This window comes from Lycorma delicatula, chromosome 2 (assembly GCF_047948215.1).
Source record: "Lycorma delicatula isolate Av1 chromosome 2, ASM4794821v1, whole genome shotgun sequence".
Lineage (NCBI taxonomy): Eukaryota > Metazoa > Arthropoda > Insecta > Hemiptera > Fulgoridae > Lycorma > Lycorma delicatula.
The window spans coordinates 219,394,616-219,417,758 of NC_134456.1; the positions used below are offsets into that span (position 1 = coordinate 219,394,616).

At 31.0% G+C, this 23,143-nt stretch overlaps 1 protein-coding gene across 1 annotated transcript in view; it reads left to right on the plus strand.

Moving 5' to 3' along the window:
• LOC142320066 (hydrocephalus-inducing protein homolog) overlaps positions 1-23,143 on the plus strand; it is a 95,554-nt gene that overhangs the window by 28,149 nt on the left and 44,262 nt on the right. The window contains exons 6-9 of the mRNA XM_075357742.1: positions 7,506-7,589; positions 13,517-13,701; positions 15,484-15,713; positions 22,414-22,608. Coding sequence (XP_075213857.1) covers positions 7,506-7,589; positions 13,517-13,701; positions 15,484-15,713; positions 22,414-22,608 — 694 coding nt within the window. The remainder of the gene's footprint in view (positions 1-7,505; positions 7,590-13,516; positions 13,702-15,483; positions 15,714-22,413; positions 22,609-23,143) is intronic.

A 23,143-nucleotide genomic window follows, 5' to 3' on the forward strand; every position in this document is an offset into this window, starting at 1 on the left:
TTGACTGCAAAACTTACCCTGGAGCAGACATTGATAGCGACCATAATTTGGTGATAATGAAATGTAGATTGGGGTTTAAAAACCTGAAGGAAAGGTGTCAGATGAATCGGTGGAATTTAGGGAAGCTTGAGGAAGATGAGGTAAAGAAGATTTTTGAGGAGGACATCGCAAGAGGTCTGAGTAAAAAAGATAAGGTAGAAAATTTAGAAGAAGAATGGGAGAATGTTAAAAAGGAAATTCTTAAATCAGCAGAAAAACTTAGGCGGAATAAAGAGAACTGGTAGAAAACCTTGGGTTTCAGACGATATATTGCAGCTGATGGATGAACATAGAAAATATAAGAATGCTAGTGATGAAGAAAGTAAAAGGAACTATCGGCAATTAAGAAATGCTATAAACAGGAAGTGCAAACTGGCAAAAGAAGAGTGGATTAAAGAAAAGTGTTCAGAAGTGGAAAGAGAAATGAACATTGGTAAAATAGACGGAGCATACAGGAAAGTTAAGGAAAATTTTGGGGTACATAAATTAAAATCTAATAATGTGTTAAACAAAGATAGTACACCAATATATAATACGAAAGGTAAAGTCGATAGATGGGTGGAATATATTGAAGAGTTATACGGAGAAAATGAATTAGAAAATGGTGTTGAAGAGGAAGTTGAGGAGGATGAAATGGGAGAAACAATACTGAGATCTGAATTTAAGAGAGTATTAAAAGATTTAAATGGCAGAAAGGCTCCTGGAATAGACGGAATACCTGTAGAATTACTGCGCAGTGCACGTGAGGAAGCGATTGATAGATTATACAAACTGGTGTGTAATATTTATGAAAAAGGGGAATTTCCGTCAGACTTCAAAAAAATTGTTATAGTAATGATACCAAAGAAAGCAGGGGCAGATAAATGTGAAGAATACAGAACAATTAGTTTTTACTAGTCATGCATCAAAAATCTTAACTAGAATTCTATACAGAAGAATTGAGAGGAGAGTGAAGGAAGTGTTAGGAGAAGACCAATTTGGATTCAGGAAAAGTATAGGGACAAGGGAAGCAATTTTAGGCCTCAGATTAATAGTAGAAGGAAGATTAAAGAAAAACAAACCAACATACTTGGCGTTTATAGACCTAGAAAAGACATTCGATAACGTAGACTGGAATAAAATGTTCAGCATTTTAAAAAAATTAGGGTTCAAATACAGAGATAGAAGAACAATTGCTAACATGTACAGGGACCAAACAGGAACAGTAACAATTAAGAACATAAGAAAGAAGCCGTAATAAGAAAGGGAGTCCGACAAGGATGTTCCCAATCTTCGTTACTTTTTAATCTTTACATGGAACTAGCAGTTATGATGTTAAAGAACAATTTAGATTCAGAGTAACAGTACAAGGTGAAAAGATAAAGATGCTACGATTTGCTGATGATATAGTAATTCTAGCCGAGAGTAAAAAGGATTTAGAAGAAACAATGAACGGCATAGATGAAGTCCTACGCAAGAACTATCGCATGAAAATAAACAAGAACAAAACAAAAGTAATGAAATGTAGTAGAAATAACAAAGATGGACCACTGAATGTGAAAATAGGAGGAGAAAAGATTATGGGGGTAGAAGAATTTTGTTATTTGCGAAGTAGAATTACTAAAGATGGACGAAGCAGGAGCGATATAAAATGCCGAATAGCACAAGCTAAACGAGCCTTCAGTAAGAAATATAATTTGTTTACATCAAAAATTAATTTAAATGTCAGGAAAAGATTTTTGAAAGTGTTTGTTTGGAGTGTCGCTTTATATGGAAGTGAAACTTGGACGATCGGAGTATCTGAGAAGAAAATATTAGAAGCTTTTGAAATGTGGTGCTATAGGAGAATGTTAAAAATCAGATGGGTGGATAAAGTGACAAATGAAGAGGTATTGCGGCAAATAGATGAAGAAAGAAGCATTTGGAAAAATATAGTTGAAAGAAGAGACAGACTAAGGCACATAAGGCAGAATAAGTCCACATACTAAGGCATCCTGGAATAGTCGCTTTAATATTGGAAGGACAGGCAGAAGGGAAAAATTGTGTAGGCAGGCCACGTTTGGAATATGTAAAACAAATTGTTAGGGATGTAGGATGTAGAGGGTATACTGAAATGAAACGACTAGCACTAGATAGGGAATCTTGGAGAGCTGCATCAAACCAGTCAAATGATTGAAGACAAAAAAAAAATTTGATTTAACCAACTATTTGCAAAATTCATTAAAATTTATATTCATTATTGATATTGCTGCCTGAAAACTCTAGTTAAAATCAGTTGAGATGGACCCCAGGATAAAATTAAACATTTAATATGCAAATAGATAAAACTAGTAATCAAAATTATTAATGGTTGTTTACTTCTCTGAATTTAGAGATTTTTCTAATAATGAAGAGACCAGAAGCAATTTTAGATGCCAAATTATCAGTTTGGTCCTGCAAATTCAAGTTTGTAGAAGTCAATAATGACACCTAAGAGATCTGGTACTGATAACTTCTTACAATTTGGGACAAAATTCATGAAAACATTTTTTGGCAGCATTTAAAATAAACCATTATCTTTCAAATATTAATCAAAATATAAGAATCAGTTTCAAAATGATTCATCATATAATAGAATTTATAGGTATGTAGTATTATCAGCAAATAAAATATATTTCCCGATCAAAATCACATCTAAAATACCATTTATATAAACTATAAGCAACGAACAGGCCAAAATAGAGCTGTGGATCCCTGCAAGAACATTTTTATCACTGAAAAAACAGTTAGCCAAGTTTATACAATAGGATTAATGCTCAATTTAAAAATATTGATGCCAGTTTGACAACAGCTTTCTAGACATCAGAAATTGCATTGTAAGGGGAAGAGTTTCCAGTAATTAAATGGAAACCACATTAATGCCATATTGATATTTTCTTAAATGAAAAACTGAGTTCTCTTGATTGTTCAGGTTGTTGAAAACAACCTTATTTCCCAGATCCAAAAAAAAGTGTTCCATCTGTAAAAGTTGATTCTGATTATTTTTTTATAAATAAATTATTGCATATGCTGAATTTATGCCAAAGAGCTCTGTGATTAATGCAGAATCATCTGAGATCTTGAAGAGGCTGAGATAAAGATTGATTAAGGGCTCAGAGAACTTACAACATGGTATTGTGCATGATATATAAAATCTCATTTGACAAGCGTTATGAAGGACCTTTAGAAAAGTTGTAAGCAGGAGGTGTAGGAATAAATCAATATCACTGTCTGATGAAGTCAAAGATACAGTGCAGGAGTGATTACACTGGTCAACAAAATTTAATCTTTTGTTTGTTAAATGAGAGTGAATGACCGATTTATATTGTATTTTTTATGCTGATTTCATATATATTAATAGATTTTTTTCTATTGACTAATTTTTTTTGTAATTGAAATATTTCTTTGAAACAGAAAATTTTTGGTGAATGTAATATAATACTGTATTACTTGCATTTTGTACTCGTTTAAAATCTATTTCTTTTGGATTTTCTGCTGTAATTTGCTGTAGGTAAATCCCTCTTTAGATTCCAACAGTAGTCGGCTAACATTTTGGGTTCCATTTTCCCTGGTATCATGTTTCCATTGTAGATATCTCCTGGTGAAAGCATTCTCCATGTTAATCGTTGATAGTGCCAAGATTGTTAGGGAAAAAATCTAAATGTGAATGTAAGAAATGGATTTTGAATGCTATGTTACACCCAAGTTCTTTGTAGTTTTAAAGGAGTTCACTCACAAGTTCTCTGAAGTTGCTGGCCTTTGGTTTTCAAGGAAGTTGTTTACTACATTTTGAAGTTATCTCCATGCAGGCCTCTCTAAGTCATTCAAACATCGGATAACTCGTTAGTTTTCTTCATTTGTGGTCCAACAAATATACCTTCCTTCATTTTAGTATCGTTTATATTAGGGAATTTTTTTTTTAGAAACTGAAACCCTGCACCATTACGATCCATTGCTGTAACAGTATTTTTGAATAAACATAGCTTAATGTGTAGTGATGAAAGATAATTTTTTTTTGGTTTTACTAATGTCTGACTAACTACAACATTCTTCTCTCCTACAGTTAGTACCTCTCTCTTTGGCCACTGCTCTTTTATGTAATGGTATTTCCTACCCCTGTTATCCCAGTCGTACAGAAAACAACAGAACATAGTGTATCCAAGTCGTAGTCCAAGTAAAAGTGCTATTATTTTCAGATCTCTACAAATATACTATAAATATTACTTATACTGAATCCTGCTCAATACAGGTTTCATATTTTCATAAGACTCCATGTGAACAGCATATGCTAATGGTATTGATGGGTATTTATTTCCAATGTGAAATAGAACAGCTTTCAAACTAAGCTTTGACGAGTCAATAAAAAGTCGTCATTCATCCGGATGGTGCATATGTCCCAAGCTTCCAGTAAAGAGTCCAGATCATTACAGTATACTAAGTTTTCATGCTGGAGAAGAAATGTTCAAATTCTGACTGTCTTTCATGGAAAACACTTATTTTAGTGTTTGGTTATAAAAGATGCCATCCTTTCAGTCTTGTTGCCAGTATTACTGCTTGATTCTTTGATTAATTTACATCACGAACCAGATCATTTAATCCTGATTGATTAATTGAATGGGGTTCAGTATATCTATTTTCTAAAAATTTTGGATCTCTTTCTTTATGGCTTGATAAGTCAGCACAAGATTCGACATTTTCATCTTCATCTAAGTTCCATGTTTCTGGTGGTACTGGAATTGGAAGCTCTCGGCTTCATGGAACTGGCCACACGGAAGAGGGAATATCAGGGTATTTAAGAGTATGTCTAGTTTTAGCTATTGTCCCAGTTATCTTTATTACACAAAAATAACAGTCTGTGGTGTGATCCTTTGGTTCTCTCCAAACCATTGGAATTGCAAATGGCATGTGACAAGATCCATTTAGTCAACAATGTTACAAAAGAAGCAGAGCAAATATGAGGAGCCCAAGATTTGTCCTGATCACTTAATTTACATCCAAAATACAGTTCGTATGACGTTTTTATCAGTGGAGTTATATTACTTTTCTGAGACTTCAACGTTACTTCATAAAAGCATTTATGATGATTAATGCAGCTGCAAGTCATTGTTAATACATTACAATGACTAATATTGTTTAAAATTAAACAATTTATAAACACACCAATTTAATAAACATACACTCATTTTACCGAATAACATACCTGCAAATACAAAAGTTAGCTACAAAACTGAATGTTACACACGTGAGAACTCGCACTTGAATGAGAATTAAAAATATTTTTCTTAGTCTGCATGACAGTTTATAAGTAAATATAATGACAGAAATAACTAATGAGTGGATGATATGTTTATATTAAGATGAAAATAGGAAGAATGGTCACATTCTTGTTCATTGTAATTAGTGTGAAATAATAATCACGATGACCAATTGTAACAAATCCACATGCAAGCAATTAAGGGACTGTAATAAAGAAACAAAAGTTATTTAGTTGATAAATAATATAATAAAATATATTCACCAAAAGCTACGCTTGTGGAGTTCATTCATGATACTACCTGAAAATAAGAATGGTAGTTAAAAAAGACCTAAGTCTGATAGAAGAATTCTGATCTCATATTTGAAATCAGCATGAAAGATACTATCAGAATCAGTTATTCACTCTCATTTAACAAAATCATTGTTGATCAGTGTTATTACAAATAGGGTAGAAATTTTTCAACGAAGGCATGAAAAATCTCCGGTCACATTATGATAAATGGTTAAATAGACTGGGTGGTTATGTAGGAAAGTGAACCATCAATTATACTGTAAAATAATTAACAGAATTTACATAAATATTATATTTATAAATATATTCCATATGTTTTTTTTTTATGTTAGTACAAATAACTTTTTGAATGCTTGCCATATTCTAAAGCAAATTTTTGAAAGTAACCTACGAAATTTCCAACACAGTCTCCAGAGGTATCAGCTTCTTTACAGATTCAGATTTAGTGTTTTGACTTCTCATGAGGTTATTTGAAAGAAAAGATGTGTTACAATAAACTTCAAACCATTCGGGAATTGGAGGACAACATTTGAAATTAATAATACTTTTATTTATAGTCACATCAATAATTAAGTCATTAGCGACTTATCAGTGTAATATAATTATACCGGTTAGTATGTAATCTTAAACAAACACATTCCGACCATTCCTGAGACATGTGGTTAATTGAAACTCAACCACCAAAGAACACCGGTATCCACGATCTATTATTCAAATCCTAATAAAAGCAGCTACCTTTATTACGATTAGAACCTGAGAACTTTGACTTTGAAATCAGCTGATTAAAACGAGGAGTTTACTCCTACACCAACCCCCACTGGATTGGTCTAAATCTGAGTTTTTTTGTAAAACAGCTTTAAAACTGTTATAGAGAGTTCCTTACATTACTATAAGCAGAGTTTTGTAAAGCTGAAAACAGAAGATATTTGTATGGTATTATTCTTCTCGTGATGTAAAAAAACTTGACTAATTAAAATTTTGCATGGTTATTACTTATTTAATAATTATTTAAAGTTATATTAGGGAATTAGTTTTAAATAACTTAGGAACTCTTGGCCACCTGTACATCATCACAACTAAAAAAGAAATATATAAAAACATAAAAAAATAATTTAAAAAAGTATGTTTTTCTGTGTAACTGATAAGCTAGTTGTAAGTTTTTTTTGTCTTCAGTCATTTGACTGGTTTGATGCAGCTCTCCAAGATTCCCTATCTAGCGCTAGTCGTTTCATTTCAGTATACCCTCTACATCCTACATCCCTAACAATTTGTTTTACATATTCTAAATGTGGCCTGCCTACACAATTTTTTCCTTCTGCCTGTCCTTCCAATATTAAAGCGACTATTCCAGGATGCCTTAGTATGTGGCCTATAAGTCTGTCTCTTCTTTTAACTATATTTTTCCAAATGCTTCTTTCTTCATCTATTTGTCGCAATACCTCTTCATTTGTCACTTTATCCACCCATCTGATTTTTAACATTCTCCTATAGCACCACATTTCAAAAGCTTCTAATCTTTTCTTCTCAGATACTCCGATTGTCCAAGTTTCACTTCCATATAAAGCGACACTCCAAACATATACCTTCAAAAATCTTTTCCTGACATTTAAATTAATTTTTGATCTAAACAAATTCTATTTCTTAGTTGTAAGTACATGAATCAAAACATTTGGTAGATGTTGACTTAGACAACATAAAACTCTCTGAGTTAGCAAACTTATGAATTGTTTATTAGTATTAACAAATCGTTTTTATTTGTAAGGTAAGGTGTTTTTTAATTTATAAAACTTTTGTTTTTAATAACTAATATATATATATATATATATATATATATATATATATAGATAGATAGATATATATATATTTAAAAAAATAATTTTTTAGAACTATAAGCAAATTTATGAAATTGGTTATTCAACAGGAAAAATTTCAAATTTGAACCTAATAAATTGGATGTTTTGGCTCAGCAAACGACTTCTATTAATTTACATATCTTTAGTTCAGTGTAAGTTTATTTTCTGATTTAACATAAGTATTTATTTAAAATTGAAATTTACTCTCAGTAAGATGGAGTAATAAGAGGTATGTAATTTTTATTAAGGTTACTTGAAGTGGAATATGGTTACTCCAGTAGAAATCATACCCCTAAATTAATTATGTACGAAGCATGTTTTTGAAGTAAGGTTCATTTTAAATAAAAATAAAACCGAAAAATACAACAAACTTTATTATGCATGAAAACTAAATTTATTTGCTAGTTTTCTACATAGCTGGCTTCAACTTGAACACATTTTTCATAGCATTTCACTAGCTTCTTCATTCCCTCTTCAAGAAATTCCACCACCAGTGACTTAAACTACAATTTTTCCAATACATTGGCATAACTTGTTTAAGGTGAAGAAAAATAAAATAATCTCTTGAAGCTAAGTTCATTGCTGTTGGCTGGATGATTGAAGATTTTTCAAAAAAGTTTTTCAATTGCCTTACTGTCTGATTTCGCATGTGTAGCTGGGCAATTTCATGCAAAAACAAAATCCCACGGTATAGCATCTCAAGTTATTTGGTTTATTTTTAGCTCTAAGATTTTTAATTTTTTAACCGCAAGGCTCCTTGCGATTTTTTGCTAATTTCTAAACTTAAAATTTCACTTAAAAGTAAAGGTAAAAAGAGGAGATCAAAAGAAATGTGACAAGAGGACTTAACAGTATTCACTAAAAATGACTGTGAAAAATGTTTCCAATGATCAAAATAGTGTTGGGATAAATGTTTTACATCCCAGAAGGAGCCTACTTTGAAGGCAAAGTCATTGAACTAAATAAATTATATATTTTTGTTTTTATGAGTCAGTATTGGGGATACCTTTTGATTACACCTCATGTACTTATTTAAAAAATTCATGTTACAATTTGTAATGACACTATAATGTAGTTTATAGTTATAAATAATAATTCAATAATCTATTATTATTTGAAACACATTTTTGTTGCTTATTATTTATGGATTTGTTATCCGAACCATAATTTTTACAATGAAAATACAGTAAGTATCGTTTATAGTGACATCAGATATAGTGACCAAAAACTTATCTTGGTTGGTTTGGTATAGTTAATACAACAGTATTAACTTGTTTGGTATACTGTTAGTATCCATTTATAGTGACATCAGATATAATGACATATCGGATATAGTGACCAAAAACTTGTCTCATGGTTGATTTGGTATGCTGTTAATACGTAAATACAGTACGTATATTGTTTATAATTTCTTCAGTTGTATTGACATATTGGTTATTATGACTTATTTTTTCTACTGCAATGCAACATTTTATCGCTTATAATGATGACATAAGTGACTCATCCATAATGTAATATCTACATTGTTCCTATAGAAGTATTTTAATGGTTAAAATGAGTCAGTCACCCTTTCCTTTTTACCTACATAGTTACACTATAGTTTTTGTTTTTCTTATCTTCTTCCTGTACCTGATTATTGTAAACTGAAGCAGCCACATTCAGTTGTTATTAATCTTTTGCTGTGAGCGTATCATATTGTGCGAGTATATTATTTTATTTTACATATCCTGTGTAATTCATTAAATAGTGATCTAATTATGACTTCATGAAAACCATTCACACTAGAGGAAAAGGCACACATTTTCTGGCGGTTAGAGAATGGTCAAACTAAATGACATTGCCCAAGAATTAGGCTTAGATCATTTGACAATATTGGTGATATGGAAGAACCGTGAAAAAATTAAGAAAAATTTTGAAACATATTCTGAAATTAAAAAAAATTACAGCTATATAATGATGTAGACAAGCGCTGTTAAAATGGTTTAAATACTAGAGGGCTAGTAACATTTCTGTTAGTGGCCCTATACTGCAAACTAAGGTAAACAATTTTTCTGAAAAATTCAGTAAACCATGTGAAATAACTTCAGCTTGGATACAATGGTTCCACGAGTGTCACGAGATTGTGTTGGGGAGAATAAGCTGTGAGGCCACAGCAGCTACAACCGGTGTATCAGAAAAATGGCTAGAAACCCTTTGGCCAAAATTAAAAGAGGGCTGCTATTTGGATGAAAAAATTTATAATCCTGATGAATTCGGCCCTTTTTTTAAACTGAAGCCAGAAAGAATACTTTGGTTTAAAAGCAAAACATGGTCGGGAGAAAATTATCAAAAGAAAGACTACCAGTAGTAATTGCTACAAATATGACTGGAACTGACAAAAAAAAATTATGGTTATATGGAAAAGTACTATACCCCAGTGTTGTAAAAATTTGAAATCGCTTCCTGTTATTTACAAAAGCAACAAGAAAGCTTGGATGACAAGAAGTGATATCTTTACGCCTTTGTTATGAAAATGGGACCATGAATTAAAGATTGAAAATGACAAAATACTGCTGCTCATTTACAGCTGTCTGGCTTATCGACACATTGAAAATCTTTTGTGTATAAAGTTAGTGTTCTTACCACCAAAAACAATAGCAGTCTTACAATAGTTAGATCAAGGCATGATCAAGTTGGTAAAAGTCCATTACAGAAAACAAGTAATTTTACAAATGTTACAGGATTTAGTTCAAAGAAAGGACACGCAAGTAACTATTCTGGATTATATAATTATGTTAGAAAGATCATGGAATGAGGTTTCTTCGCTGACTGTAAAAAATTGCTTTCAACATGCAGGATTTTTATCACAGGCTGGCAAAGTTACTGACATCACATGCGAAGAAGAATTTTTAGTGGAATCAGGCAATAGTCTGCAAAACCAATTGTTGTCAAATGCATCGTTTGAAGATTATCAAGAGATTGACAAAGATTTAGAAAAGTATGAAACTGTAACAGATGATTATCTAGTGGCTTCAGAACAATTAAAAATAGACGAGGATATAGGTAATGATAGCGACAATGATGAAGTCATCAACCTGCCAAATCTTCCAGATTTAGCAGCAATGAAAATCGTTTGTTGGTTTCTCAGTTTTACAGAAATTTCTAATGAAGAAACAAAGAGTGTTTGCTTTGATTTAGAACTAAAGAATCTTCAAAAACTGTATTACAAGACAAAATGTTCGAAGCAAAGCAAAATAACAAATTTTTTGCAGAAAAAGTAATTTTTGCAATTTTTCTTTATCTTCTTTTACTCCACTGTATTTGCATTTTTTGTTGCATATTTTTGTTTTTTTTTTTTATATTATTTTATTACAGAAATAAATTATTGTTATTTTTAATGGTTATTATTTTACTGTATGACAATACCTGTATAGATGGCATATTAAATTAGTACCACTAAGCTACCTAAACATCTGTTATAATGACCCAAAATCGTTGGTACCTTGGAGGTCACTATAAATGATATTTACTATATTTTGAAATAGTATTTTCTCTCCAGTCTTTGTAGCAATGTTAGAATTGGTTAAAATATGTTATCCAAACTGAAATTTAACCATTACTAAAAAATGCAACAGTTGTATATTAGCAATACTATGCAATACATACATGCTGTAATAATTAACCCTCTGGGATGAAAATACCAATGTTGTGTCTATGATTTCATAGCTAAATGCTATTGTATACAAACATGGTCTTTTTATTTTTGTAGGTATGGTGTACTTAATTTAATTTATTACCTCTTTTGTTAAACAATATATTTAAAAAATTACAACAATAAAAAAAAAATTTCAACATCATGAAAAATATATTTTTTCAGTGAACAAGTGCTTTCAGCAACTTTTTTTGTTTAATTCTTGTCCTCTAAAATCTTAACTAAAACCCATATACAGTGTAGAAATTCTAAAAAAAACTCTCCACAATTGGGGAAGGACACTTCAAAAATATTCCTCAAAAGTGTACAATTCTATTTGCTTTTAAGTAGTTGGATGTCTTATTTATCACTTATTGCCAAAAGACTTCCTGAATGTGTATATCAAAAAAAAATTCAGCATTTTATACCTTGTTTGCTATTTTTTTTTTTTTTTTAAGTGATTTCTGAGAAAATAAATGCTAAAAATTAATATTAGACTTTGCAAATGTTTCAATTAAATAAATTGATGTAGGTAATTAGGACAAGTTCATTCTTCTAATTTTGTTGAAAGAGTTTTTTGTCATTAATGTGTCATCTAATACAATCTCTACAAATTGAAATAAAGCCATTAAAGAAAAAGTTAATTATTTTTAAATAGAATGCAAAAAAAAAAACATAAGAAAATAAAACATCTTAGCTATTATTTTCAGACATAATTTTGTGAATTTTTTCAATATTCTGTGGTGTTTTGCTTGTAAAAGATTGTTTGGAATGATAATCATTTCAAGTGATATTCTTAAAACCAACCTCCCATTCCAGTACTTGTGTTTAATTTAACAAATTTTTAAAAGTCTCATGAAGTATTTAAAAAATCTCAGTGGCTGATTATAAAATTTCATCCAGGTCCATTGTTCAACTTTATCAGCTATTGCAAGTAAGTAATAAAATCAGGTTATAAAATTGTATCTTCAGACTGAGCAAGTGTGCGCAGTATGATGCCATCTGGCAGAGTGATAGAATAGACTTATTGCTCTCTTTTGTCCCATACAGTCACTGCAAGTACAATGTGCGAACATTTCAATACCATTTTATAGCTATATCTTAGAATATGATTTAATTGACTAAAAATATTATTACAAAAAAATTGTAAAATATGGAGACATACTGTTTAAACTTTATTACTTAATCAATAATGGAATTATGTGGTTAAATTTATATCTAAACCCATCTTTAAAGAAGCATTGGTAAACAGATCATACAGATTGCCACTTGGATTCTTTAGATATGAATATCTGTACATACTTACATACATATATACAAGGGTGAAGTGAACAGTTCCAGGCCTCACACAGAGATGGTGTTAGTATGCTTAATCTTTCAACAGCATCGCATGATTCCATCCTTCATCAGTTTACTATGAGAGTTTCAAATCACTGGATCACTTAGTAGAGTATTTAGTCTGTCAAAATGAAGAATTTCGGCATTTTCTGGAAAATGGAAAAACTGGAAATTCATGTTGTGATTAAGTAACTTTTTCTGAAGCCTTAAGTGCAAAGGAAATGAAAGAAGAGCTTAATATGACGTTGGGAGACTTTTCTCCACCAAATACAGCAGTTAAGCATTGGGTTACAGAGTTTAAAATGGTTCGGACACAGACTAGTGATGAACCACGCTGTAGACACCCTTCTGGTGTGACTACGCCAGAAATGATGAAAAAGTTCATAAAATCATTTTGGCAGATCAATGAAAGACAGTGAACAAGTTAGCAGAGTCTGTAGGTATGTCAATAGAATGCATACACAATATTTTGCATGAATATTTGGGCATGAACTAGATGGGTGCTGTGTTTGCTTTTGCCCAACCAAAAACAGTGCAGAGAAAACATTTCAAGCGATTGTCTCAAGCTTTTTTTGCGCAATCCAGAGGAATTGTTACACATCTACTTGTGATGGTTGACAAAATTTACTTGGCTCCCAGTGACTATCATTTGTTTCCTAACCTAAAAAAAATGGCTTGGAGGGAAGAGATTTTCAACCAATAATGATGTTATTGCCTTCATAGATGGTTGTCTGAAGAAGTTGGATAAATCAACCTACTGAACTGGTATAAACACTCTTGTGGAATGCTAGGCTAAGTATAGCCCTTAATTGTGATTGTGTTGAAAAATAAATCAAAATGTACCCAGAAAAGTGTTGTTTTCTTTTTCAGGCCTGGAACTTTTTACTCCACCCTCATACATATACATCGGTAACATACACTCCATGTAAGGATATAATCCATTATGATTGTAGTGCAACAATTTACAAAATGTTTTTGTTAATGAGTATTATTTTTTACATATTTTTTAGTGTTCTGTGTAGTAACTGATTTTAATTAAATATACGTGATAAACTTATATTTTTATTTTAGAGATCGAGAAATTGCTGAAACATTTTATAACTTTGCAGCCATTAGTAATAGAGGATCTAGATTTGTTTTAGGTACTTCTACAATTAAAGTAGCATTTATTTCTACTGGAATTACAGTATCAGAAGCAAATTTATACTTTCGTATTGATGTCACTCCAATGGTACAAAAAGTTGTTCCAAAAAGGGGTAAGTAATATTTCTTTAAACTTTTACTGTCAAAGTTACTTTTGTGGAATTGAGATTATCATTTGATAGTAAATTTTATTAGTAAATAGTTGTCTAACAGACAAGTTGTAATTGTGATCTAAGGGATTGGGTCTGTATTGAATATAGTGATCATGTGATAGTTAAATGTTATGCTTTAATTGTATCTCTTGCATGTATTTGTTTTCTATTTTTAATGCGTCTCTACACTAACAAATATTTCCATTTTTTTTATTCTGCTGATATTGTTTTAATTAATCCCAGACATAGGTGTGAATATTAATTATAATTAAAAACTAATTTTATAGTCAAGGTAGTGATCTGGTTTTTATTGAATATTTCCAAACTGCTTGTTTAATTCAAGATTTCTACTACAAATAATTTATCATTTATCCCCTGGTATATTATTAATGGGTGTACATGTTCTTATTCGTTTTAGATCTTTAGGGTAAAGAGGACTATAAATAATTACATCATTTTCTTGCATAAATAATCAATGTTGATATGTTCTATTGAAAGTAGAATGCATTAAAAAATTTCAACCTGTGGCTAAGCTGAAGTCCTTTGGACTTAAAAAACACCCATCATGTATACGATAATCCTCTTTCAATTTGATGGTTTAATATTTATTTCATTATCATATCATTCTTTTGCTTCAGATAATGTATCAAAAGTGCATTTGTCAATGTAGTATGTATCATGCTCCCCACATACTGTGTTTATGAAACTAAACATCATGTTTACATGTATATATTGTATTTTCTTTTAATCTACGAGGGTTATTTTTTTTTCAAGGTCCGATCGGTCACGGAATTAAAACCACATTGAAAATAAAAAATTTTTTATTTGTAACAAGTACTGTTAGTTGGGCTATTTCTCTACATAGTCGCCACTCTGATTTAGACATTTGTTGTAGCGTGGTACCAACTTTCCAATACCCTCGTCATAGAACGGAGCCGCCTGTGTTTTCAGCCATGTTTCTACATTGGTCTGCAGCTCGATGTCTGTGCCAAAATGTTGCCCTCCTAGCCAGCGTTTCGTGTGAGCAAAGAGGTGAAAATCGGATGGAGCTAAGTCCAGGCTGTAGGGTGGGTGATCAAACACTTCCCAATGAAAACGCTGCAGGAGCTTCTTTGTTACAGCAGCAGTGTGCAGCCGAGCATTGTCATGGAGAAAGACAATGCCTGATGACAACTTTCTGCTTATTCTGAATTGCCCACAGATAATTTGTAGCGTGTGTGAAAATGTCATACCTGACCGGGATTCGAACCCGGGACCTCCGGTTTAAAGGCCAAGATGCTACCACTTGTGCCACAGAGGCCAGCAACCATCTTGAGTTGAAAAAAAAAAAACATCTTGAGTTGAGTAAAAAATTATGGGTTAAGAAACCCATAACCATGGATAAAGAGACCCATGGTTATGGGTCTCAAGTCCTTGAGTTGGTATTAAAGTCTACATTATGATGATATCATTTAAAATTTGACAATAGAAACATTATAATTTTTAAAAAAAATTATAAATCATCAAAAAAAGGTTTAGTATAATAAATGTAGACTTTTACAAACTGATGTGGGATACTGCAAAAACCAGTTATTGGAAATAAATATAGTAAGTTTAACTTATCCAATTACTGTGTTTTGGTGGTTTATATTTCTTATGATGAATTTTATTAACATCATGGTCAAAATTTTTCTGAATTATTTGAATATATATATATATATATATATATAAATAAACTATTGAAAAACTGTAATTTCATTTTAGATACGGTAACCATTTACAATGAAACTGATATTGATGCAGTCTTATTAGTTTGGACATCTCCTCCCTTCTTTCTTCTTGATCATAATGGTGCAGAAACAAAAGAAATTAATCTTCACTTTGATAAAAATTCAGATACTGTGATAACAATTTTGTTTGATCCTGGAAGTGACCAGAGATGTGTCAGTACTGTTTATAATGGTATACTTAACATTTTATTCAGAGATAGTAAGGTATGTGTGTTTTTTGCAGATAATAGATTTATTTTATATAATAATTTTGTAGCTGTTTTAACTTCCTTCACCAATTGAATTAAAAATAATTAATAATTTTTATTATTAATAATAGTGGATATAATGTTTAGGATAGGACTTTTTAAATTTTCTCTAAAATAACAACTTTAACAAAAGTCAGATCAGGCCTCCATAAGGTTTGCCTGTGTACATTAGAACAAATAGGAGAAATTTGTCTGGAGAACTGAATCTAAACAAATGTCATCTGCCATCAAGTCATACCCCACTATCACAGGACATAATTCCACCACTGCTGACCCCTTGATAGTCAACCATGAAAGGTCTTTCAAGGAATACTCCACCAGGTGATCCAAGCAATGACCATACTTCATAGAAGGCAGAACTCAGATATGGTGGGCTGCCACTTTTAACAAGATATAATGCAATCAGAAGGATTAGAATGCTCTAACGACACACACACACACAAACAAGAACAATATAAAATCCAAAACCAAATTGAAGCAAATAGCCAGCCTACATTTCTACACAATGCATATTGGTAAACTAAAAATAATAACCAACCTAATAAACCAACACAAAATTTTCATCATGGGGTTGAAGGAAATAAGAAACACTGGTCAGGATGCTATGGAATCTCAAGGATATAGGCTCTTCAAAGGTATACATGGGAAAAGAGTGATGAAAAGTGTCCCACAGTTAGGAACAAGCTTTTGGTCAGCCTCAAAATAATAAACTCTGTAAAAGAATTAAAGTCACAATCTCCAAGAATCTCAACACTCTCCCTAAAAGCATCTAATAAAATCCAAACCATAATAATCACCCGTGCCTCCACTAATAATAAAAACAAAAGACTGTAAAAAAACAGAAAATTTCTGGGACCTACTTAACCAGACCATAGATAACAACCCCAAAAATCACATTAAACAACTAATTGAAGGCTGCAATGCTGAACTAGGTAGAGAAAGAAGATACCACAACATCATCGGAAAATGCCTGACATCACCAGAAAATGGCCTGCCCAAAAGAGAGCAAAGAAAACAAACAGACTCATCTATGCAGAAACCATAACCTAATCTCAAAATCCACATATTTCAAAAGGAAACTTTCAAAACTCAAAATAAAACAAAATAAACCCAATAAAACCTCTTAAAAAGCATCAGTGGTGAAGCAGCAAATGCAACAAAACAGTGGAGAAGAAACATCAAGTATGTTTATTACACTAATCTCAAAAATCAAAAACATCCTTTCAAAATCTAAACATACAAAAGAAACCACCCGAACCCTAAGGAAAATAAAAAGACAACACCATAAAGACACACTGAAACCAATGGAAGAAGAATTCAATAAAACGCAGTTGAGAGACTACTACAAAACCTTCAAAAAACTACTCCAAAAATACAAACCCCTAATCCTACTAATGAAAGATTAAAACCATAATCTGGCCCATAACAATAAAGGCAACATGGAAATCCTAGCTAAATATTTCAACAAACTCTAAAATTGCAAAGAACCAACAGATCTCCTAAACTTTGACATCAGCACCCCAGTAACAACACCTCTGAAAAACATCAACCCTCTCGCAGTAAAAGAAGTCTTCCAAGTACTGGGTGAGATGAAGAATTACAGAGTAGCAGGAGATCAAACCTTTGCAGAGATCTTAAAACGTGCAGAAAAATCAGCAAAAATCACCTTTTACCAACAGCTTGTCAACATCTGGATCAAAGAAGAAGTACCACAACACTTAACGACAGCCCTCATCCATCTGCTACACAAAAAAGTGGATAAAACAGACCTTAACACTACAGGGGAATCTCGCTCCTAGACACAACGTATAAAATTCTTTCCAGAATCATTCTCAACAAGATCAGTTTACAACTAAAGAAAGAACTAGGAGAATATCAGGGAGGTTTCAGACCCTAGAGGAGCTGTCCAGATCATAAGTTTAAAGCTAATAATGGATTACAATTAAAAAAGAAGCAGAAATGATATGAATTTAGACTTCAAGAAAACATACAGTTGCATGTACAGGGAATCCCTACTAAAAATTCTAAGACACCTCCAAGTACATCCCAAATTAATAAACATGATAAAAGTGACCTTCACAAACACTAAGTCAAAAGTGAAAGTCAGAGATAAACTCTCAGAATCATTTGAGATCAAAACAGGACTGCGGCAAGGCTGTGGACCTCACCACTACTATTCAACTGCACTCTGGAAATGGTAACAATGGAATGGTTCAAAAAAGACCCCAAAAATTAAAATAGGCCAAAAAGTCAAAACAAACTGCCTTGGTTTCACTAACAACTTTATGTCATTGATAAAGCTAAAATGCAGATATTAGAACTTCAAAATAATGCAAATAAAATTGGCCTTAAAATATCATTCGAAAAGACAAAAATTTTCCCCCAGAAACCAGCACAATTAAAAGAAGTGAATATAAACACTAATAAAGTCAGAATAATCTTTATATTCAAAATAAAGTTTATCTTAGAGAAATAATGACACACTACTAAAATGAAAAACAACAAGATCAATAATTTTTTTGATCTTGATCAAACAATTATCAACAAGATCAATAGTTGTTTGATCTTGTTTAGATCCAAACAAGATCAAACAACTAGCTAAAGCACAGAAACTAACTCTGGTACTCCTATAGTAAAACGTGTCTATCCACAAACATAAAATTAAGATACTATAATACAGTAATGAAACTGGAAGCACATAAGGAACAGCAACACTCTTCCACCTGAACAAACAATCAAAGAAAGACAGACTCCAGAAAATCAAAAGAAGAATTGAAAAACCTCGATCAACAAAAATTACAAGACAGATGGGCGTTGGTGGATCGTGTGCAACAAAGTTGTGTACAAAGAGTTAGCTCCCATCACTGATACCATGCATTAGAGAAGACTAGGATTCTTTGGACACAGCATAAGGATGCAAGATTCGAGACTTCTGAAACAGCTGGTACAGTACAATCTCAACTTGAAAAACACAAGACAGGAAGCAGGTGGATTAGAGAAATCAGAGAGGATCTGAAGTAAATTGGCCTTACACCAGAAGACATCACAGACAAGATAAAATTAAACAAAAAAATCAAGGACAGAAACGCTCGCTTCACACTCATAAGAAATAAACTCACAATATGAACATTTTCAACACCAGAAAGGGTGCAGAGATCAGAACGTATGATAAAATACTGGAAGGACTGCAAGGCCTGAACAGTTCGTTCAAAGAGACTTGGATAATGGACTGACTAAAGTGATCCTTTGTACTCATAAAAGATTTTTAAAAAAAGTAGTACTACAGACACAGTTGTCAGACTGCATAATTTTGGTGATCAACTTCAATAGTTTCACCCTAATCTTAGCTGTTTATCTACTAATTTGAATAAGTAAGGTTTCATTTTGTTTACAATAAAAGACTTAATGTTTTACTTAATAAATCATAATTTGATAGAAATAAAGTTTATGCAGCTACCAATGATTATAACATTTAAATGGTAGCAGTTTCGGATTTCTCAAAGGTAGAATTTCTAAGCTTATTTATTTTTGGATATGTTTGGTAGATCATATAGGTATCTTTGATCTGTTCTTAACATATAAATGTGTATTGAAAAACCACAAAAGTTTAGACGGAAGGAAAATGAAGCGAGGTAGAGCATTTGTCCACATGAACGATTTTGTTAATTTTTATATCCCGAATCAGTCCCTGAAGTTTGGCCAATACCTCCCAGGAGATAATGTATAACATATGGAATGATTATACAATAAAATAAATAATACCTAAAAAACAGTTTTCATTTAAATATTTTCATTATTACTTTTCCCTTTAAATTTACATTTAAGGTTATCAGAAACTACTGTATCTTTTACCACATTTTGAAATCTGATTCAAAATCTGTAATACATGAAAGACCATATATGAGCAAGTCACAATCTTATTCTGTATAAATGTGTCTCTATATATATTTTTTTTTTTATTTTCAGTCCAAAATTCTGCAAATTGCTCTTTTCAATTTAAAAACATATTTGCATAAATTAAACTGCATTAAACATTTAATAATAAAGCTTGTTTGTGAATTTTTGTAATTTTTTATATACAAATATATTGGTTATTATTTTCAAATCATACTCTTATTATCTACTTTTTATTTCTGATTATTTTGTATACAAGCCCCAAATTGGAAGTTACTTCTACGTTTCTTATTCTTTTTATTGACTTTTGCATTATTGTTGTTTTTAGATAGGTAGGCTGAAAACTATGGAAACTGCCTTTTAAGGATTAATAATTGAAGAAAGTGGATATAATTTTTGCACAACCCATTTTACATCATTTATTTTTCTTTCAGCTGCTGTAAAATTGTTCCTATTATACACCATCAAATTGCATAAAATATTCTCTCTTTAACACTTCTTCCAGTGTTCGATATGTATCCATTGTCTTCCTCATTTCCTACCATTCTTATCTCTGACCGATCAAACAATTAATTTGTATACAGAATTAATAGTTGAGGTTCTATTACAGAACTGTGTGGAATACCAGACATCTTCACACAATGATATTATGATATTTATGTTGTAAAGGTTTTAAATTGTCACAATGCATTAACCCTATAAGATGTTTTCCCTCAAATGTTATATAATATAAACTTTTATAATGTATAATATAAATATTATCTATTTATATTATTTGTAAATAATATAAAAATTAAGTGTACTAATATAATGTGAATATGTAATCTGTAATATAAACTTTACAATTCATAACATAAACTTATTTATGAAATGTAGGGTGTTTTTTTATTTTTCATTATAAAATAGTGTAATGTCAGATAATGTCCTACCATTATTATGTGTAATAATTGATAGTATTCACGATTATCTAATCAACATTACAGTAAATCATACAACTATTGGTTTTAAAATGTAATGAGTGTTAATGTGTTATCTAATAATACTCATTATCACTGATGATAAATTCTTGAATTTGAATTATATAAATTGGTACGTTTATTAAGTTTACTATTTTGATGAATTCATAAGTGAATTTTATTATTAATTACAGTACACTACACAACTTGTTTAATAATGTGTGTGTGTGTGTGTGTGTGTATTGTGTTTAATAATGTGTGTATATATATATATATTGTAACAAGACCAGTATAACAGACCTGAGGAACAGATTCCTGCTTTTGAGAAGAAAGTAGTATAAAATATAATAATGGAGGAATTCAGAAAGGGGCTAAAAGAAACCCTTAAAGTAAAGGTAACAGGTCCATTTAACAATCGTCTTTTGTAATATTGCCCACTGACACTAAACAAATGTTGTTCTGTGAGAAGAGTTACCAGACCAAGGTTTGGAATTTCATGGTTAAATGTGTGGGCGGTCGATCATTCTCACGCTTTGAGTTGGGTCCAGTCCAACAGGTAAAGAAGATAGAAGTTTAAATACTCCAGGGAAAATGAGTTGAAATTAGTTCTGTGAATTAGTCTAAGCAAGACATTATGATGTCAGTCAGCGAGAGTAATCTCCAAGGAGAATGCTTGGTCTCAGCTAAAATACAAGAAAGGAAAATAAATAGAGGGAAAGAAAAAAAATCAAATATCCACCTTGCAGATTGCTCTCGCAGATTGATGTCGTAATGTTTTGCTTAGGCTGATTCGCAGAACTAATTTCAACTGGTCAGTGAAGAAGCAAATTTCTAGTAAACTAAGTTTGGCGCAATTACAATGATGTTACAAGCAATTCCACCACATGAAAACAAGAAATGGTTTGAGCTTCTGTTAGACTATAACTGAAAGAGAAGTACAAAATTTCATTCAAAAATAATTTGTGTATTTTTATTTGTGAACAGCAAAGCTATTTGCACTGAAAGAACTTTAACTTGTCTTATCTATTGTATTATTGTTGTTAACACAAGACTAATGGTTAAAAGTGTTAAGACTAGCGGTCATGTTAATGTCTTTTGTCATTGGGACTGAATTCTGCTTTTCATTATTTATCTACCTGTGAATAAATCCTTATTATTGCTATTATTGTTGTTGTGATTTCTATAATCATTATTTATTTGTTTATTTATTATTGTGAGTTGTTTATTATTTTTGATTATTATTATTATTGCTACTACTATTATTGTCATTATTATTGATTTGTCTTGTTTTACTTGTCAATTTTACTAATTATTTTCATTTCTCAATCTCTCAATATCCAGTTCAAGTCGTGAACATACTACAATATTTCCATTTATAGAATTTTTAACATTTCTTTTATGCTAATTTTCTTAGTTGGATGTTGACAAAAACATTGAAAACAAAATGTTAAAAAATTGATTGATGCATTTATTAATGCATTCATGGGTAAGTTGGGTAAAATTAAAATGAAAAAAATATATATTCATATCTAATAAAAGTATATAGGTATGTGTCTATGCTCAGGACAAGATTTCTATTATCATGGTAAATTATTGTCATTGTCTAAGACGTGATTTCATAGCTTTCTACATGAGCAACTACAACTCATACAGAGAGAGATTAGTGTTTCACAAAAATTGTGAGGTACTATATTTATTACATTAGACACCATTAAATGGAAAATAGACTAATATTTTGATGATATCAAGTGAAACATAATTGTGATATGGTTGATATGTTGTATTTGCATTTTTTAATTTTTTAAGGATGAACTCCCACTTACAGGAGAAGTGAATTATCCTAACATATCTTTGTCACAAGAAAAAATTGATTTTGGTTATGTACCAGTGGGATCAGGTGCTGTTGCTATTTTTACTCTGCTGAATACAGGAGTATTACCAGCCACTTATTTCTGGGAAGTAAGTGGTAAATGGAACAAATTAAATTTGCCAGAATATGAAGTAAGTCTTCTTTCTTAAAAAATTAATATTAATCTTTAACATCATAAATTTTATTTTATTTTTATTTTTAAATAACTCTTAGTTATTTTGTTACATAACTGTAAACTGACATTTATTATATTTTATGTAGCTAAATTTTTTGCTGAAATTGATTTCCACATGTAGAGTGAAACTTGTAAATAGTATCCAGTGTTGGGACCAGAATATATGTTCTGTATTCACTTATGGATCATGAATTATTAGGATTTATGAAGTTGTTTAAAGTATGAAATCAGACCAGCAAGGGTTTTTGCATTTTCAATCAACATATTTGAGAAAATTTGACAAATTTTTTATTATATGATTTGTGGTATTAAGTATATAAAGTACATAAAAAAAATGTTTATCTTCACTTATTTCTTGATGATTTAGTATTTGTTTTGTATTAAAAAAAAGTTCTATTATTTAGTTACAATATTAATAGAGCAGGAAGAAAATATTTAAAGCTGTATATTTTTGTGTTAGAGAAAATGAAGTAAGAAAAATGAGTTACAAT